The sequence below is a fragment of the Camelus dromedarius genome, chromosome 9, assembly GCF_036321535.1.
Source record: "Camelus dromedarius isolate mCamDro1 chromosome 9, mCamDro1.pat, whole genome shotgun sequence".
In the NCBI taxonomy this organism is placed as follows: domain Eukaryota; kingdom Metazoa; phylum Chordata; class Mammalia; order Artiodactyla; family Camelidae; genus Camelus; species Camelus dromedarius.
The window spans coordinates 75,263,238-75,283,892 of record NC_087444.1 but is presented as its reverse complement, the minus strand read 5'-3'; the positions used below and the strand labels follow the sequence as shown (position 1 = coordinate 75,283,892).

The 20,655-nt window shown below is 51.4% G+C and overlaps 1 protein-coding gene across 8 annotated transcripts in view; it reads left to right on the top strand.

Annotated features, from left to right (window-relative positions):
- The window catches only part of LOC105100150 (cytoplasmic tRNA 2-thiolation protein 1), a 40,667-nt gene that overhangs the window by 9,536 nt on the left and 10,476 nt on the right, over positions 1 to 20,655 (top strand). For 4 of the 8 annotated variants that reach the window (XR_010382434.1, XM_064489741.1, XM_064489745.1 and 1 more), the window contains 6 exons: positions 8,505 to 8,565; positions 9,415 to 9,586; positions 11,163 to 11,416; positions 11,710 to 11,793; positions 12,404 to 12,562; positions 16,667 to 16,749. Coding sequence is in view for 5 of the 8 variants with exons in the window: in XM_064489741.1 (XP_064345811.1) it covers positions 8,505 to 8,565; positions 9,415 to 9,586; positions 11,163 to 11,416; positions 11,710 to 11,793; positions 12,404 to 12,562; positions 16,667 to 16,749 (813 nt within the window). In the remaining 3 variants the exon portion in view is untranslated. Of the gene's footprint in view, positions 1 to 8,264; positions 8,363 to 8,504; positions 8,566 to 9,414; positions 9,587 to 11,162; positions 11,417 to 11,709; positions 11,794 to 12,403; positions 12,563 to 16,666; positions 16,750 to 20,655 lie in introns of those variants that run through there. The other 4 variants (XM_064489746.1, XM_064489743.1, XR_010382435.1 and 1 more) reach the window with 4 other exon arrangements.

Below are 20,655 nucleotides of genomic sequence, written 5' to 3'. Positions count from 1 at the left end.
CCTCAAGACCCAGGTGTCCATTCATTCAGTCACCCTGCAAATATCGAAGCACACAACTTTTGACAGGAGTGGCCGAAAGCAAAAACCTGCCCCGGGAGAGGCCAGAAAAGAGAGGAGAACAATAGGGAGACCGTGCAGTATGTCAGGTGGTGATAAATTGATAAGTTGGAGACGGGGAGCATGCCACACATGTGAGTAGGGTGGAAAGGGAAGACCTCGTGGAGAAGGTGACAGCTGAGCAGAGACCCACACAAGGGGAGGCAGTGGGCTCTGCAGATTCCTAGGAAGAGCACTGCTGGCAGAGCAGCAGCAGGTGCAAACTCCAAGGGAGGCAAGGGAGTGATGGAGGGGGTGAGTGGCCAGACTGCATAAGTGTGGCTCTGGTTTTGAGATGGAATCCACAGGAATTTTTGAGCCAATGAGTGATGAGGATAATCCCTTTATTTATGAAGCAAACATTTGCCAGTGCCTCCCAGGAGCCAGGCCCTGCACGGGGCAGTGGGGAAACAGAGCTGACTCAGCCCCAGTCCCTGCCCTCAATGGGCTCCCCGTCTGGTGGGAGAGGCTGCAGGGACGTGGGTAAATCAAGACCCACGGGGATACGTGTCCCGGCGGGGATTAGTAAGGGCCCAGGGGAGCGCAGAGGTGGGGCCGCTAACTCAGCGTGGGGCGTCATGGAATGCTTTCTGAAGGAGGCAGTGTTTAAACCAGGACCCAGAAGATGAGTAAGAATGAGCACGGGAAAGGGGAGGGGAGGGGGCCCAGTGTACCGCCGAAAGCACAGCAGGTGGAAAGGCCTGCAGGCAAGGAAGCGCTTGGAACCAGGGCGGAAGCGCTGCTCCTGGAGCAGGCCGGCTGGGGAGGGGCTGGAGGGGGGAGGCCAGGCCCCTGGGGAGGGGCAGAATACCACTGCTCAAGGCGGGCTTTCCATGGGGGTGATGGGGCACCGGGAAGGGTTTAGAGCAGACGGAGCTCGCCCTGGTGTCAGAAACAGCTTTCTGGGGCCGATTCTAGGAGGACTGGAGGGGGAAAATTTATAGGCCAGGAAGCCAGGGAGAAGCCAAAGCCAAGGGGGTGGGAATGGTGGGAACAGACATGAGGGCGACTTAAGAGAGGTGGAAATCCTACTAAACCCTAAGGTGTGTTTTGTAAGTGCAAGAGCTCCAGCGTAAACCCAAAGTTGTAAATACAAGAGAAGCCTCACTAAACAGACTGAACAGAAATAAAGTTTGCCACTTAGGCAGACAGCCGTAGTGTACACGGGAGAGTCTTGCTGCGGGAGAAAGCCATAGAAAACACCGCGGGTGGGGCAGGGTTGTTGCTGAGGTAGGAAGCTCCAGTCATCACGGAGCAGGGCTTCTGCTGAGGCCTGTGGACTTGGTAAACACAGCCCCTACATAAATACAAGGGGTCCTTTATAGTTATGGAACGTGGCAATAGGTCTGTGAAAGGACCAGGGCTGGTGAGGTAGAAATCCCCATGCCCCATGCTGGGGTACCATCCCCCTGGAGTCAGAAGCATTCTTCCCTGCAAGAATTTGGAGCCCAATCTCAAAAAGATGGGTTTCTCCATCTTTCCCTCAGTGTGTGCTCTCCCAGGGCTGGGTAATTGGAGATGACTGTAGGTCTAAAGATGTAAAGGTCTGAAGATGTAGAGGCACTGGGTGCAGAGAGTCTGGGGAGAAGCAGATATTCTGGAGGGAGGCAGAGAGTCTGGGGAGAAGAAGGTTCTCGATAATCTCACTCTCATTCAGCCTGTTTTCACAGAGCCAGGCTCCAGGGATTCAGCAGTGAGCACGCTAGACAAGGTCTCTGCCATCATGAAGCCTCAGTTTGAGTGAGAGAGATGTTTCTTTATCCCCACAAATGTTGACTGAGCACCTACTCTGTGCCAGGGAACACAGATAAAGAAGGCAAAACCCCCTGCCCTGTTGGAGTTGACACTCAAGTTGTGGGAGACAGTCTACACATAAAAGGAAGTAAATAAAACATGGGGACATCGATGGTGATAAACGCCATAAAGGAAAAAGAACAGCAACAATAAACAAGGAGGCAAACACATAAAGCAATTATAGATTGAAATGAGGCATAGAAAGGAAACCAACAGGGGGCTGAGATAGAAACTAGAGTGGAATGTCTACTCTAGAGAAAGTGATCATGGGCAGAATGTTGGGAAACATGTCCAGGCAGAGGGAACAGCAAAGACAAAGGCCCTGAGGTGGGAAGGCACCTACCATGTGAAGAAAATCAAGGAAGTCCCAGGCGGGGGGAGCCTGAGGCACAGTGCGTGATGGAATGATGAGGTTGGAGAGGCGGACATAAAGCCAGACATGGAGTACCTTGGAAGTGTTTAGGTTTTTATCATAATTGCAGTGGGAAATCATGGATGGGTTTTAAGCAGGTTTTAATGTGATATTGTTTTATATTTTATATATATATAAATAAATATATATATATATACACACATATTGGCTGCCAAGTGGAGAATGGACTTGGGTGGGAGTTGGGGAGATGGGAACGGGGTTCGAATGTGGAAGTGTGGAGACTAGTTTGGATGCTGTTGCACCTGTCCAGGTGAGAGATTAAGGCAGCTTAGGCACAGATGAGTGAGAGGAAGTGAGTGGGTGGATTTGGCATCTATTTGGCGCTAAGGTGACAGGAATTGCCAAAGTGGGAAGTGGGCGTGAGGGAGGGATCAAGGACCACTCCCAGCTTCTGACAGAAGCAACTGAGGAGAGGATGGTGTTATTACTAACAAAGGGAAGACTCGAGGAAGGAGGAGGTGGACCATGGAGCCTAAATAGAAATAAGTGGTTGATGATGAAGATGGAAGGAGGTGGGGCAGAGATGTTCGTCGGCTGTGGACCGAGCATCAGGGGTGCCCAGGTATGCATGCAGAAGCTTCTTGGCACGTAGCAGATGCAGGTGCTGGCTCAGAGCCATCTGAGAGATTACCCAGGGAGAGTTTGGGTAATCAAAGAGACACGTGAGATCAGCAGCAGAGGGACATGGAGTCAGCCGGGCCCAGGTTCGAATCGCAGCTCCACGAGTGGCTCGTGTTGGGCAACTGACCTTATTTCTCAGTTTCCTCATCTGTAGAATGGGAGTGATTGTGTGCACCACACAGGGCTGATGGGGGAATTAAGCAAGACGTGACACTCGGGAGGTACTAGAGAAATTGCCAACCCCAAACCGGCGGGGGACAGAAGGCAGAAGTGAGGGTCTGTTTGCCCATCGCTCAAACATGCATCTCATGCACATTCACACAGGACTGTTTCAGGAGACAAGGGTCCAGCAGAGAATTCCCTGCCCTCGATGGCATGGAGGCAGATTTGGAGACAGAGTGGCATGGCATTTAGCAGACAAACGACCCTGGTTCCCTGGTTAGATCCCAGCTATGTCATCTGCACAAGTGACTTCTATCTGAGATCTGGTTTCCTCATCTCTAATGTGGTACTAATGAGTCTCTAATCTCATAAAGCTCTTGTGAGGCAAAGTCCTTGGTTACAAGTGGAGGTAGAAAAAGGCATTCGCTGACATGGGGAGTCAGCAGACCCAGGGAGAGAGGACCCCCTGGTTTCTCAGTCCCTCACCCTCGATGTGGCCAGAGACCACCATTCCCACAGTCACACCCTGGCCCTTATCTCCATCCGAACGGGCTCCACCTCTGAAACCACAAAATCCAGCACCCCACTCCCTGACCACCCCCTCCCACGCTCCCAGAGCTGTGGGTGGCTTTGCCACACCTGTTTTTCCACCTGAAAGGCACCCCGACCCTCCTCATGCAGCCTCCCCAAGCCCCTTCTATCTGCCCTTCCTTTACCCCCACAGTGCGCCTTATCCCCAGCCCCTCTCCCACGCTGCCCTCAGCTCCCCTCTCAGCCTTCCTCCCACCATCACCCAGCCCTGCAAGTGCCTGCTCTTCGCTGGAGGGAAACAAAACAGAACAAAATCATCTAGCCGCTCAGCGGATGCCTCTTTAAATCCTTGATCGCCAACCTCACCTGGGTACCTGCCATCCTCACCTCTCCAGCCCCCCCCCCCCCCCCCCCCCCCCGTCCAGGTGCCCCTTGAGGTGAGCTGGCCTCGGCCTCCCGGTCTCCCTGGACGACCCTCCCTCCACTTCCGGCCACATCCTCACCCGCCCTTTCCTTCTTCCTTCCTAAACAATGGAAGAGGCGGCTTCCCTCTTGTCCGGGGTTAATCCCACCTCTTGGATGGTTGCACCATCAGCCCCTTTGTTGTCGGGCATCAAGTTCCGTGCGGTTGTTTAGAACTCTCCGCCTGGGTTCAAGTCACGGCGCGGCCGCCTGGGTTCAAGTCATGGCGCGGCCACCCGCGTTGTGTAACCGTGGCCGGGCGTCGCCACTTCCCCGTCCGCGCACGGAGGATGACAAGAGCACCTTTCTCACGAGACCGTCGGGAGGGTCCGGTGAGTTAATTTATGAAAAATGCATAGAAACAGTGTTGGACGCCCAACTTAGTGCTCAGATGGAATTGATGCTCAAGTCGCCTCGGGAGACGGCAGAGAGAAGATTCAGATAGTCCTGAGTTTGTGCGTTTCCTCCTGTGCTTGGATGACCTTGGACAAGCCGCTTCCCCCATCTCAGCCTCCACTTCTCAGGCTGTAAAATGGGCACAACATAGTACCTGGTCTGTCTGGACTTTCCATGACTTCACAGCCCTCATTTCCTCCTATTCTCTTCCCTTGCTCACTCTGCCCCAGCTACGCTGGCTCCCTCACTGGTCCCTGGACACACCAGACCTTCCACCTCAGGGCCTTTGCACTTGCTGTGTCTCTGTCTGGCACAGTCTTCCCCCAGATATCCCTCTACCTTTAGCTCTTTGCTCAAAGGTCACCTGGGTCCCGACCCAGCCTTTCTCCCTGCTTTCTTATGGTTCTTCACAGCATCACAGCACTGCAGAGCTTGTAATATACACTGTATTTATTTAACTTTCTTTTCCGGGGTTGCCTTTCATTCCATCAATAGGGCAGGGATCTCGGTCTATTTTGCTCATTACTGTATCCTCAGCATTTAAACCCATGACTACTAACATAGTAGATGCTCAATAAATATTTGTTGAATGGAGGGAGAGAGAATAAAGAAAGGCAGGCAGGAGAAAGAGGAAGAAAGGGAGAGAGGAGGGGAGGGAGGGGAGGAGGAAGGAAAGACGCTAACCCACATAAAGAAGTTACCTGGGTAGACAAAATACGGCTCATCCACATGATGGTACAGGATTCAGCCTTAAGAAGGAAGGAAGTTCTGACACGCGACAGCGAGGGCGAACCTTGAGGACGTTAGGATCAGTGAAATAAGCCGGACACACAAAAAGTAAGCACACATTTGCTGTAGGATGCCACTTACAGGAATACCTGGTGTGGTCAAATTCTTAGAGACAGAAAGTAGGATGGAGGCTACCAGGGTCTGGGGGACGGAGGATGGAGAGCCACCTGTGTTTAATGGAGACAGAGTTTCAACTGGGGGAGATGACAAGGATTTGGAGACGGATGGTGGGGATTGTTGCACAACCTTGCGAATGTACTTAATACCACTGAACTGTACCCTAAACATGATTTAAAAGGTAAATTTCATGTTATGTGCATTTCACTGCAATAAAAAATGAATTTTTTAAAAAGTTTGGAACATGAAAACTTAAAAAAAAAAAAAAAGCAGAAAGAACAGAGCACAGCTCCTGGCTGGGCCAAACCCTCAGTAACATGAGTGTTGTTTTGTTCTTTCCTCTCATAACCAGACTTCAGACACCATCTCCTCCCTCCACAACTTTTTTTTTTTCTGATGGTGGTCCTGGGGATAGAACCCAGAACCTCGTGCATGCTAAGCATGTGTTCTACCACTAAGCTATTACCCTGCTCCAAATGCACTTCAGTGTATTTTGTCCTTGTGTTTTTTTTTTTTTCAATAGAGGTACTGGGGATTGAACCCCAGGACCTTGTGCAGGCTAAGCATGCGCTCTACCACTGAGCTATACCCTCCCTGTCCCTCTGCATCAGAGAGTCCTCTTTGCCCAGGGTCTCCTCTGCTCCACGCTCGTCTCTGCCCACAGCCCCGGCTCCCACTCCCATCAATACTTTCTTCAAAAATCTGGCTTCTCCCTAAGTCTTCCATCACTCCTTCTTGGCCTCCTACCCCCTAAACTAGGGGTCTTCTTGTGGTCCCAGGAAGATGCCCCTGGTCTCCCCACTCTGTACAATCTCCCCATGTGAGCCCCGCGGTGCTCTGGTTTCCAGGGCCGTCTGTCTGTGCTGGTAACACCCCACCAGTGTCTCTAACCAGACAGCGCTCCTAAGCTCTGGCCCAAGGTCTGCAGTGAGAAGCTTAAAGGCTCTTCTCTCCGCTGCTTAGAATCACCCTTGGCCCTGCCCTCATGGCCACCTGTCCCTCTAGCACCCTGGGCCGGCGCCATCCTCCTGACTGACTGAAGGTCCCTACTCAGAGCTGCGCTCCTCCCTCCCACCCCCACACCTCACTCCGCCCATCCCCCCCGATGAACTCCTACTCATCCGCAGTGCCCGGCTTAGACAGCCCGCCCTCTGGGAACACTTTTCCCTGCCCCTGGGACTTCATCAGGCCCTCAACACCCCTGGTCAGAGCACACATCACACCAGACTGAGTTTCCTTTTGCCCCTTATAAAAAAAGTGCAGGCTAAAAGGACACTGCGGATTTGGTACATCAGCTCCATTTGTTGTCTGCAGCAGCTGGTGCGAACAGCCTTGGCGTGAAGGTGGTAGGGGTGGGGGTGAGATGGCCATGGCTCCCTTGGTGGGTAGACATGGGATGGGGCTGGGGAGAGCCTGGACCAGATCCCTCCCCACCCACCTGGAGGATATTCTCCTCCCACTGCCCTAAACACACCTTCACAGAGGAGGTGCGCCTGCCGCTGCCCTGTGAGGATTCAGAAGCACAGAGACTCCCCAGGAGCAGGGAACGGCCCTGGGGCGGAGACGGGAGGAAAGTGGTTTGGGAGTCAGCCCCGGGGTTGCTGATGGAGGGAGAGTGCAGAGACGTGGCCTCCTGAGTCACTGCGTGGTGGTCTGGGATGGGCTGCCCAGGCCCAGGGACAAATTGCAGTCATTAGGGAATTTAAGAGGCTGGGGGAGGAGCTGAGGGCAGCGGGCCCTGCCCCAAGTTAGGATGGGTGCCTCGAACCCAGACCCACCTCAGGCTCCCCATTGCATCGCTCTGTCTCTCCTGCTGTCTCTGGGTCTCTATACGCCCCCTCTCTGGTCCCTGTCTCCCTCTCTCTCCTTCTGGGTCCCTGTCCCCCTCTCTCTGGGTCTCTGTACCTCTCTGTTCCCCAGCCTCTCTGCAGAGCCCTAGTTGGGGGCACCAGTTCTGCCCTGATCCCCCTTCCCAGCCCCCTGCCGGGGTCCCTGCTCTCCCACCTCTCAGGACTGTGAGGACCACAAAGGGAGAAAGTGTGGGGGACAGGCAGGCCCAGCACCAGGTGCCTCCAGCACCTCCTCCTCCTGCCGTTTCCCCATCCCCACCCCCTGCCTCCCTCTCTTCCTGTCGTCTTTCGTATCTGCCTCCCTGACTCCCCCATCGCCCTGCTGTCCTCTGCCTGGTCCTGCATCTCCCGCCTCCTTGTCTCCCAGCGCAGCACCACCTCCCCCTCCTTGCATCAGCGCTGCTGTTGTTCTGTGTGTGCGCGTTTGGAGGGTGGGGTACCTCTGCCTCTTTTCTCTCTCTCCGCCTTCTTTCTCTGCTCCTGTTTCTGTTCTGTCTTCCCCTTCCTCCCTCTGTTTCTCTGCTTCTCTCTCTGGCTCTTCCACTCTCATCTCTCTGTGAATCTCGGGCTCTGTGCCCACCCCCCGCCTAGCTTGTCTTTTTGCCTCTGTCCCATCGACATTCATCTTCCTGCCCTTCCTCCATCTCCCTCAAGCCCCTCTCCCTCTGACACTTCTTCCTCTGGCCTGTTTCTCTTACTGTTTCTCTGCCTCTGTCCCTCCCTCTCTCAGCACCTCCCAGCACTTTTCCCTGAACCTCCACTACCACCCCATCCACCCTGCCCTGGGGTCCCTCGCCCTGGGTTCCTCCTAGATTATAACACCTTCACCCACTGGGCAGGCAGGTTCTCATTAACAATTGTGGCTGCTTCTCTGGCCGGAGAGGTGGAGGGAGGAGATGGGACCAGCGATCCTGGAATGGGAACTAGGCAATTAAAAAAAAAGGTCAAGAGATGGGCGGGGGGCAGGGCCAGCTACTCAGACCAGGGATAAAAGGCCTCCACGAGTGACAGAGAAGGAGGACACGATCCCCACTTCCTCCAGGCAGGAGACAGCAAGGCAGGACCCAAGCCCTTCTCAGCCACCAAGGAGCCCCCAGACCCTGCCCTCCAGGTCTCTGGCTTCTACCCTACGCCTCATCCATGTCTCTAAGCACCTTTGTCTCTGCATGAGAGGCTCTCTCTGTCTCTGTCCCACCACCTCTGGGTCTCTTGCAGCCTCCTTCTTCCTCACTTTCTTTCTTTCCATTTGCCAGAATCCAACCCCAACCCCCAGAATGTTCCTCCTGCTGACAGCACTTCAGATCTTGGCTGTAGGTAAGATAGCAGTGGGGTCTGAGGACTCTGAGAAGAGATGGGGAAGGATTCTGGGGACCAGGGATGCTCGCAGGTGACCTGGTGGGAAGGAGTGGGGTGTAGCTTGGGGATCCTGGCACAGGAGGGCGCTGGAGGCGATGCCCAAGTTCTGAGTCGTGGAGATATTAGGAGATTGCAGGCTTGTAGGAGACAGAGGTAAATAAATGAGGAATTGTGCAGAACCAGCAGGTCTTGACTGGGTCTTCTTAGAAAGGAGGGCCACGGGACACTTCTTGATTGTGTCAGAGAAAGAGCGAATACGGGAGAGACAGCGTGTTGTCAGAAATGGTGGAGGGGGTGATGCCGGGGTGGTGGGCTCCTGGTAAGGAGAGTGGTGTGGCCTGCAGAGTGGGCGTGGGGTGACAGAGTGCATCCTGGGGCGCGGGGCAGGGTCACACTGAGTGAGACGTCTGGGGGAGGGACGGGGAGCTCCCTGATTGTGCTGGAGGGTTACTGGTTGGAATTGTGGTGTATTGTGAAAAGTACTGATAGAAAACGCTTGTGGGCAAGTGGAGGCAATGTTAGGAGATGGATCAGGGCCCTGGATAAAGTAGCCCTGGGGTCCAATAATAGACACTATGGAGGTGCCTAGGGGTAAGGGGGTGTCAGAAAACCCCCTGGTTGTGTTGGGACAGTAATGGGGGCGATGTTTGGCATGTCTCCTATTGAGTAGGGGAGATAAAAGCGGGTGGTTTAAGGATTAGGCAAAGAAATGGGGATTTGTGGTCCCAGATGCCCTAAAGGTTTGGGGGGTGGAGGGCCTGAGTTCATTTGCTTTCCCCACCCCACCTCACCCCTGCCTCTCCCTAGCCCTGGCACAGAGCCAAGGGAACGAGAACAAGATAATTGGTGGCTACACCTGCACCCGGAACTCCCAGCCGTGGCAGGCGGCCCTGCTGACAGGCCCCTCGCGTCGCTTCCTCTGTGGAGGGGTCCTGCTGTCCGACCAGTGGGCCATCACTGCTGCTCACTGCGCCCGCCCGTGAGTCACCCCTTCCCATCCTGGGCCAAGTGAGTCCCGGAGTCTGGAGCCACAGAGCTCAGCTGGGCCCCTCCAGCCTGTTAGAACCCAGTGTAGTAGCTGGGTCCTGGTTTGGGGTCTAGATAAGAGCCTAGAAGCACAGACCCAGCTCAGAATATGGAATCCAGCCATACATCTTGAACTCAGTTGAGATTCTAAAAGCAGATCAACAGGTTAGAACCCATACAACAGCTTAGGGCCCCACACAGAACCTAGAACCTAACATATAACCTAGAGATCCATCCAGAGGCCAAGCTCTATATAGAGACTAAGATTAGGAGCCTGTTCCAGACTGATGGTTGAATTCAGGGCACAATCTACCTCCAGAAACTCACGACCCCTCTCATAACACTGCCTAGAATCCAGAGTAAGGTTCAGAACCCACAGTCCAGCTTGTGGGTTCCAGAACCCTGCTTATGGCTCAAGGCATAGGAGAAAGGACCTGGAGCCAGGTTGTCTTCTAGATCCAATGTTTAATCCAGAGTCTAGTCTATAGCTCCTCTTTGATAAGCCTAGAACCCAGACCTTAACCCAACATCTACATCCCAGAATGCAGGCCACAATCTAAAACAGAACCCAGAGCCCCTCCCAGATTCTAGATCTAAACCTCTACCTTAGACCCCAGACTAGAAGTCCAAGTCCAGATGAATGCTCACCCAGTGCCCGTAAACCAGAGCCAATGCCATAAACTGAAGTTCAGTACAGAACCCAGAGCCCAGAGCTCAGCCCAGAGTCTAGAACATAAAGCTCAGAATGCAAACAACATCTAGAACCTGGGATCCTGACCACAACCTGGAGCTCCATCTAGAACCCAGAGGCCAACCAGAGGCCAAGGGCTCAGACCAGAGTTTAGAACCAAGAGCCCAGACTATCACCTGCAATTTGATCTAAATTAGATCTTGACCTAGAATCAAAAATTCAGACCAGTGTTTAGAACCCTGAGCCCAACTGGAGCACAGAGCTCAAACCATTGTCTACAACCCAGTTCATAGCCAGAACTTAATCAAGAGCCCAGAACTCAACCTAGAAACTGGAGCACACACCAGTATCTAGAAAGTATGCTGTAATCCGGACTCAGTCTAGAACTCAGCTCCTAGCTTAGCGTCAAATTTCAAGATGTCTAGAACCCAAAGGCCAGGCTAGAACTGGGATGGAGCCTCCCTGGGGCCAACTCCAGAATACCAATTCTGATTTAGAGCCTAGAGCCAGAGCCCAGAGTCTCACTTAGAACCCAAATTATAGAACCAGGCACAGACCTCAGAACTCAGCCAAGAATGCCCAACCATCACCTTATACCCAAGTTAGAAGGCAGAACACAGCCCAAGAGGGGATGGGGAGGGTGGTGGAATTGGGCCCCGAGAGAATGCCCAGGCTGGGGGAAAGGGTACAGGAGAACAGCAAACACAGCCTGCAGTTAAAGGCAGGTAGGTTAGGCTTGAGGAAAACTCATCTCCAGGGGAGGGGGCGGGGCTGGAGGGTGGGGAGGGGTCTCCATGGCAGATGCTGAGCAGCACCACTCTTGTGGGTCATGGGCCAGGACACTTCGAGTAGCCCTGGGCAAGCACAACCTGCGCGGCTGGGAGGCCACACAGCAGGTGCTGCACGTGGTTCGCCAGGTGCGCCACCCCCAGTACAACTCCCGGACCAACGAGAACGACCTGATGCTGCTGCGGCTGGAGCGGCCCGTGCGGCTGGGGAGGGCGGTGCAGCCGATCGCCACCGCCAGCTCCTGTGCCAGCCCGGAGACTCCCTGCCTTGTGTCGGGCTGGGGCACCATTTCCAGTCCTACCAGTGAGGAGTCCTGCATCGGGGAAGACGGGGGCTAGGCCTGAACCCTGGGTCCGAGGGAGGAGGGGCTGTGGGCCTGAGCCCTGGGTCCAAGGGAGGAGGGGCTGGGGGCCTGAGTCCTGGGTCTGAGGGAGGTGGGGCTGGGGAATGGACCCCTGGGTCTGAGGGAGGAGGGGCTCAGGCTCAGACTCCTGGGTCCTGTTGGAAGGTATCCCCGTTCTAACCCTTCAGTGCCCCCTAAAGCTAGGTTGCCCAACCTTCTGCAATGCGTGAACGTCAACATCATCTCCCATCAGAGGTGTCAGCAGGCCTACCCTGGAGCCATCACTGCTGGCATGGTCTGTGCAGGGGTCCCCCAAGGAGGGAAGGACTCTTGTCAGGTGAGGCCCAGGGAGACAGCCTGAGGAAGGGGGGTGTTTGGGGCTGGAACTTACAAAGGACCTCAAGAGCATGAAGACCAGTGGCGTTCCCCCCGCCTCCAACCCAGAGACCAAGAAGGGTTGTGATAACCAGGCTGCCTCCTAGCTGCTCGCCCTGAGTAATGGACCTAACCTTCCGGGCTTCAGTTTCCTCACCTGCCCCACAGGCGTAGCATGGCTTAGTTGGTGGAATTAGATGGACTGGTCCACGGAAGGAGTACAGAGCTCTGATCACTGCTGTCACTGCCGTCATTACATATGGGCACCTAGACGGCTGTGCTCAGGGCCTCTAGGGAGCGTCACCCATCCTGAGAGATGACTCCAGAGACAGGAGATCTGGAGGCACACAGGTTTCTGGAGATGGAGCTAAGTGGAACAGGGGCCCAAGAGACCCAAGGGACCGAGATAGAGTGGGAACCGTGAAGAGGGAAGGAAGAGACCCACAATGCCCAGGGGCTGAGATGTCCAGTCTCAGCCCACCCCCGCCCCATCTTTGCCTCTTGGGCTCTCCACACCCACAGCTCTGGCCAACTGTTGGTAGGTGTCTCCATCTCTGTCTCTCCCCACTCAGGGTGACTCCGGGGGACCCCTGGTGTGCAGAGGACAGCTCCAGGGCCTCGTGTCCTGGGGGATGGAGCACTGTGCCCAGCCTGGCTTCCCCGGCGTCTACACCAACCTGTGCAAGTACCACACCTGGATCCAGGAAACCATGCGGAGCAGTTCATAGCCGGTGTGGTAGAATACCACCTCCCCGCCTGCTTCCCAAGACCCTGCTCTTTCCAGTCAAGACCCAGGGAGCCTGGCCCCCAGCTCCTCCTCCCTCAGACCAAGACCCCAGCATCCTGACCCTGACCCCTGGCTCAGAACTCCCCTCTCCCAGAGCAGTTCCTTCAGGGGTTCTCTCCCCACCCCCACAACACCCCCATCATTATTCAAGGTGTCCTTAAGTCACACAGAGCAGGAGCATGAAGACAAAAGGCACCGAACTGTTACCATATTCCAAGGGAGACAATTTTCAAAACTCTTAGTGTCTCTCAAAACTGGATAATTACTACTAATAAAATTTTAACAACCCTAAGTTCCATTTATCTATTCATTTAATTCATCCACGATGGGCACAGAGCAGCCCCAACAGACCCAGTCAGGAGCTGTGTCCCAAAAAGAGGTGCACGGTGTCCCCTGGGGGTCTGCCCCCTCACCGTCCACTGTACCTGGTATGGTAGAAAGAAACGCCCCAGCCTTGCAGTGTGGCCCTGAGCAGGACTGCCCCTCCCCAAGCCTCCTCTCTAAAGTCCAGGGCAGGGAGGGCAAAGACCTACCTTGTTTCCTGGAAAACTCTATTCAAATAGAGAGGTCCTCATTTTCCTAATCAGATCTCAGTGAGGAGAGTTGAATTAATCACACCCTTGAGTGCAAGTCCTGACAGAGACCTGTCCTCCTTGGCCCTGGTCCCCTCCCTCCCCACAGGCACCAACACAAATGGCCTCAAATACCAAGCATCCTTGGAACACGGGTGTTGTCACATTGTGTTGCTTCTAATTTGCATGAAATCACTGTGTTCTGAATCTCATTCTCTTTCTTTGTTTATTTTAAGTTTCATTTATCAAGTATTTTAAAACGCAACAATTAATTAACAGATGGATGAACAAATCCAGTTACCCCCCTCCCCTAACTCTGCTCCAGTCCCAACCAGTGTATCTATTTTTCTGGTAGTGTCTTTGTCTGGTTTTGGTATCAGGGTGATGGTGGCTTCAAAGAATGAGTTTTCAGTCTTTTGGAAGAGTTTGAGAAGGATCGGTATGCGTTCTTCTTTGTATGTTTGGTAGAATTCTCCAGAAAAGCCATCTGGTCCTGGCCTTTTTTTTTTTTTTTGAAGTGCAGTCAATTACCATGTGTCTATCTCTGGTGTACAGCACAATGTCCCAGTCATGCATATCCATATGTATATTTGTTTTCATATTTTTTCCATTAAAGGTTATTATAAGATACTGAATATAGTTCCCTGTGCTATACAAAAGAAACTTCTTAAAATCTATTTTTATATGTAGTTGGTCCTGGACTTTTGTTCGTAGGGAGGTTTTCTATTGCTGATTCTATTTCATTTCTAGTGATTTCTAGTGGTCTGTTCAAGTGGTCTATTTCTTTTTGATTCAGTCTTCGTGGATTGTGTGTTTCCAGAAACTTATCCATTTCTTCTAGGTTGTCCAGTTTGTCTCCAGATAGTTGTTCATAGTATTCTCTTATTTATTTATTTATTTATTTATTTATTTATTTATTTTTGTATTTCTGTAGTACTGGTCGTTCATTCTCTTTCTTACTTTCATTCAAGAATGGCTATTTACTGGGTGCCTCCTACATGCCAGGCCCTCGTCTATTTATGGGCACCTTCTACATGCCAGGCGTTGTTCCAGGTGCTGGAAGTAGAGCTGTGAACACACCAGGCAAATCCAAACGCTTCTCCTCCCAGCGCTTACATTCTAGCAGGAGGTGACAGACAAGAAACAGTAAACATAATTTAAAAGTAGAGAGTCCCTATAAATAAAAAGGCCATTACACTTGGGCTGGGTGGCAGGCCCTGTCTGTGTGCCAGAGCCAGCTCACACCACCCCGGATGAATGAGCCTGCTGGCAAATTTGCAGGAATTCAGAGAGGCCATTGCTAAACACAGCCATTTATTAAAAATTCAATTACATAAACTTACAATTAAATAATGTATTTTTAAAAGTCAATAAATACTCCAAACCCATCCATTCCTAATAATTTTTTACAGATATCTCTGCTTGGAGGCTGTTTATATCTATCACATTACTTCTGTCATGGTGAGCATCTGCACATCCCTTCCCAACTGTCCCTCTTCTCATGGTTCTGTGCTTGGATGCCGCAGAACTCAGATACAGTAGGAGGCTGTGTGGCCACACAAGTGTTCACCTGCTTTGCACAGGGAGACAGCACGGGGTCAGAAAATCCTGAGACCCAGAGGTCTGGGACCTGCCAGCTACAGCAGCTCAAAAGATTGCTGGAGGGGGAGGGGGGAATATAGCCGATATTTTACAATAACTATAAATGGAACATAACCTTTAACAATTGTGAATCACTCTGTCATACACCTGTAACATATAATATTGTACACCAACTATACTTCAGTCAAAAAAGAAAAAAAGGTTGCTGGGAAGTGGAGCTGCACCTTTCTTTGAGGTGATACAGCCACACCTTGGCTCTCACATGGGGTGGCCATACGGGCTCTGAGAAGGAAAGGGGTTGAAAGCAGCTGTGTACTTGAGTAGCTTTGGGCCCCCAGAGAGATGAAGATATAGCCCATACTGTAATTCTTTGTCTGCATCCTTCTATAAAGCTAAGTAAAAGCAGTTTAAAGATCACTTTAATCAGATTTCCAACTCGTCTTTCCAGTTGTAATGGTTGAACACCCTATTGTATTGCTTCTCAGATGCACATTCCTCTCCCATTTTTAACATCTCTGAAAGAAGAAGGCATCTTACAACTAACCGACAGCGTTATGTCTTAGCACGGCATCCCAATTCAGTCGACAGCTCCTTTTCCTTTCTTAGTGGTATACAAAACAATAGCGTCAGTCGATCGAAGCATTTGGTGAAATGGGGTACGAAGGAAGGTGAGTGTGGGTGAAGAGTCAGGTTGCCGTATTAAACAGGTGATCTTATTTCACCAAAGATGGCCAGAACGGTGTGTTAACAGTCTATCTATGCTGTCATCTGCTCATCTGGTATGTTACTCCTCACTGCCACAGTGTCCTCTCAACCCGTGCTGTCCAATATAGTAGCCACTAGCCATGTGTGGTCATTTAATTTTTAAGCTAAGATTAGCTAGATTTTATACACATTAAGATTCCATTCCTCGATCACACTCACCATCTTTCTGATGCTTGGTAACCAGACATGGCTGCCATATTGGACAGCGCAGAGAACTAGATTTCCATTATTGCGAAAGTTCTATTGGACAGGAATACTTTAGTCTACTGTGGTCCAGGGAATAGCAGTATGGGAATTATCTGGAGCTTATTGGAAGTCAGAGTCTTGGACCTCAGCCCAGACCAACTGAACCAGAATCTGCATTTTAACAAGATCCCCAGGGGACTCATGCTTGTTAGAGTCTGAAAAGCACCACTCCATGGTATGCCTCTACCATGTGTCCCCAGAGATGGACATCTATGGTCCTTCCACTATCTAAGCAACAGTGCAACGACTGTTTGGGGAGCATGCCCCTTAAATACCGACAGAAGGCATCTCTGGAATATTCACAGGAGCAGGACCATTGGACCAAAAGGCGTAATCTTAATCAATTTCCTCAGGTACTGGCAAATTTCATCCAGATAAGGATTCAAGCTGAGGAAGGGATAAATTAGGAGTTTGGGATTAGCAGATACAAACTACTATATATAAAATAGATTGGAGGTGGAGGGTATAGCTCAGTGATAGAACAGATGCTTAGCAATCACAAGGTCTTGTGTTCAATACCCAGTACCTCCATGAGAAATAAATGAATGAATGAATAAATAAACTAATTAGCACCCCACACACAAATTTTCAAAATAAAATAAACAACAAGATCCTACTGAATAACACAGGGAACTATATTCAATATCTTGCAATAACTTGTAATGAAAAAGAATATATATATATATATATACATATATATGTGTAACTGAATCACTATGCTGTACACCAGATAACTAACATAATGTTGTAAATCAACTATACCCCAATTAAAAAAAAAAAAGGATTTGTATCTCCCTACACCCTCAAAAATACCTGTAGTTCATTCATTCAGCAAATATTCATTGAATCCTATTATTTGCCAGGTATTGTTCTAGGAACAAAGCAGATAATATTGTTGCCCTCGGAGAACTCACTTCTAGAGGAGAGTCAAACAAGAAACAAATGGGTAAGTAAAACATAAAGAATCACAGATGGGAGTAAGTGCCTTGGAGAAAAGTGAAGTGGAGTAAGGAGACAGAGAATGTCAGAGAAGGTGATCATTTTAAGCAGGTGGTTGTGCAGTGAGGGGTTAACACAGCAAGCCTGTGTCGTCCAAACCCTGAACATTACAAAGAAAAGTTTGGCCCTTGCCTGACTTCCGGAGATAACCTCTGAGCCCTTGGCACATTCTGCCTATTGGCAGTGTCCTTGTCTACCTTGGGGCCTTGGGCTATGCAGATAGGTATCTGAGTAAGGTCATTTGTGGTGGAGGTCTGGGGGCATGTTTGACCCGTGGAGGGGCTGGAGACTGAGGTCAGCCATGCCAGGGGACAGCCACGTATCTGTGTGACTGACCCCCCAGTAAAAAACCCAGATTCCAGGACTCAGCTGAGCTTCCCTGGTGGACAACATTCTGTGCGTGTCATCACACACTGTTGCTGGGCAAGGCGAGGTGGTCCAGGCAAAGCCACCGGGAGAGGACAGCTGGCAGCTGGCGCCTGGTCTTTCTAGGCCTCAGCCCCGTGTGCCTTCCTGTTTTACTGTGATAAGCCAAACCTGTGAGCCCAGGAGCTTTTCTGAGTTCTATGAGTCCTTCTAGTGATCCCCTGAACCTGTCTCAGGGATCCCCAGCTACAGTGGTCAGGGAAGTCTTCAGGGAGAGGATGACAAGAATGGAAGAAACCAGGCAGAGGCCTGATTTGGAAGCGGGCTCCACGAGTGGGAACAACAGGTATTCAGGTTGTGAGGTGCGAGCGCACCTGGCATAAGCAGGGCTGGAAAAGAAGAGAGGGTAGATGATGTCAGAGGACTACTGGGGCCAGATGGCGTGGAGCCCTCTCCGCCACCATAAGAAAACCTGACTTTCATTCTGAGTGAGGTGGGAGGCACTGCAGGCTTTTGAGAAGAGGAATGACCTGCCCTGACTTACGTTTTGAAAGATCGCTCTGGTGGTTGTGTTGTAAATAGAGTGTAGGCAGACAAGGACAAAAACAAGACCAGGTGAGAAACTGGAGGTAACCCAGGTGAGAGATGATGGTGGCTGGGAGGGACCAGGGTGGCAGGGATGGCAGGTGTGGAGAAATGGTCTGATTTGGGATCTATTTTGAAGGTAGAGCTGGCAAGGTTTGGTAACAAAATGGATGTGAGAAAAGGGACTCAAGAAGGAGACTAGGGTTTTGGCCAAGGAATACGGAAGAATAAAGGGACCCTTTACTGAGAAGACCAAGACTGTCAGAGGAGGCTATCTGGAACGTGCTGGGGCGGAGGACAGGAGTCTAGTTTTGAACGTGAATTTGTTGAGTAGGCAATTGGCTGTTCAGAGCGAGGTCTGGATGGAGACATAAAATTTGGGAGTCGTCAGCATGTTGATGGTATTTAAAGCCACGAGAGCCAACGAGATCACTGAGGGAGTGAGCGTAGACACAGAGAACCCAGAGGGCCAAGTGCTGAGCCCTGGGGTGCTCCACCATGGAGAGGTTGGAGACCGGAGGACAAAACAGCACCAGACATGGATGAGAAGCAGTCAGTGAATTATGAGGCAGATGAAGAAGGGGTAGCGTCTCAGAAGCCGAGGGAAGACTTGGAAGGAAAAGGGAGTGATCCACTTGTTAAATGCTGCTGATTACTCAAGTAAGATGAACCCCAAAGAGCTAGCTGATGGGTTCTGCAACATGGGTGCCCTTAACTGGGCCATAGTTGGTGGAGTAGCCGGGGAGGAAGTTTGCATGGAGTGGGCTCACGAGACAACAGGAGGAGAGGACCTGCAGACAGTACGTGTGGCCAAGGTTTCAGAGAATTGCAGTCAGGGGCACCAAAACTGGACCAGGGTGGAAGGAGAGCATGAAGGTTAAGAGAAGGTTTTTTGTTTTTTTTTGTTTTTTTTAATTCTTTTGATGGAATGTGGGAGAAATTGTAGCATGTTTGTGTGTTAATGGGACTGCTCACTGGGGAGGAAACTGATGATGCAGGCAAGGGAGCAGAGAACTGATGGCGGGAACTATGTCCTCAGGGAGGTGAGAGGGGATGGGACACCGGGCACAGGTGGAGGGGTCCGTCTTAGACGGAGGCAAAGACTGTTCATCTGTAGACATGGGAGAGGAGGCAGAGGATGTGGGCACAGATGCAGGTAGATGGCAAGACTGACCTTTCTAGTTTTTGCTATTCTGATGGGTGGAAAGTGGTGTTTTTCGCTGCTGCATGACAAAGATGATGACTGGGGCCAACATCCTTAATCACATGGATCCAGCTCTAAAGAAAAACTCACAGGTCTCAACTTCTCTCCAAAAGCCCAAGTCTGGTTTTTCCCCAGGCGTCTCTCTGTCTTTCTACCTCTAAGGCCTTTGTGCCTTTGTCTCTCCCTACGCTTCCTCTGCCCTCTCCCATCCACCCTGTTTTTCTATTTGTGTATTTATCCCTTTGTGTCTTTCTCTGTCTCCCCCTCCTTTCACGTTTACATTGGGACCTCTGCTCCAGGCCTGGGTGTGGGGCCAACTTTCTGGTCCCAGCCAGCACTTCCAACCAGAACTTCCAGTTCCTACTTGACAAAAGAACTCCATTTTGAAGCCAACCTAGGGTGGGGCCCCCAGGAACCTTGCACTGCCTCCATCTCTGCCTTTACTTATTGAACAAGCACATTTGTGGCCCTTGGTTCGTGTCAGACTCTCGTCTAAGTGCCTTCAAATATTAACTCACTTAACTCTCCTCTGTGAGGCATGTACTGTTGACAACATCCATCTACAAATGGGACACTGAGGCACAGAGTGGCCATGTCACTTGAAAGCAGGCAGTTTCGCTCAAGAGTCTCAGCTCTGAACCACTAGGAGCACCGTCTCTTCTTCTAGTCCGTACTCCTTCTTTCTCCAGCCCTGCTCTTTGAGGAGGAAAGACCCTGATCTATGAGACGGTATACCTGGATTTGGTCTGGTTGTTGCGTGGCTTGCAGCAGCTCACTGACCCCGTGGGCCCCAGCTGCCCTATCAGTCAAGTGAGGGGGTGGAAGGCATCCAATCGTTGGTGGGTCCAGACCTCCCTTCAACAACAGTCAGCCAATCATAAGCCCTGAAATCAGTGTTGACCTGGTGCTCACCCCTTAGCAAATGCCAAAGCCAGCCACTTTGACTCCAGATTCCAGCCCTTCCCAAGTGAAAAAGGCTTTTTTTCTGGACCCAAGCCACAAGAGGGCACAGGTACCCCGACTTCCCACACAAGCCTGTTACCTCACTTAACCTGGCATCCTTCCTCCTGTCACTCAGCCTGAACCCCACTCTACTCAGAAAGAGTGAACCCAGTCCCCACTCTGGGCCCAGCCCTGGAAGGTGGGGTAATTCCCAGGTGGGGAAGGACAGCAGCCTCTCTGTCACCTTGAGAGGCACTCACAGCTCTGACCCACCCTGCTCCCACCAAAACCCTACCCCCAACACAGACACTCGACAGCACATCTCATCTTCAGCATCAGCGTCAACCCACAACACCAACTCCACTTTATTTCAACACCTCCCCATCCAAAGCCTCAGCTTTGGCCCCATCTTCAGCCCCAACCCAACAGGGCTCCATCAACAGCCTTATCCCCAGGTCTCCCTCATCTACAACTCAATCCTATCGCCAAAACCCAACTCCCACCCCATCCTCACCCTGTGTTCACTCTCTTCCCCAAACTCAATTGCATCCCCAACACTATCATCAGAACTCCCCTAACTCCCTGCTAAACCTGACCACAGACTTCTCCTCCTAGGGGAGGGAAAACCTATGAAAGACTTTAAGATATATCCAACAGGTATCATCAGTGAAAAACTAGACAGGTTATCCGATTTTATGAGGTCTGTTTCTTTCACTGTCTTTGAGCTGCTTTACAACTCCGTAAATTATAACTATA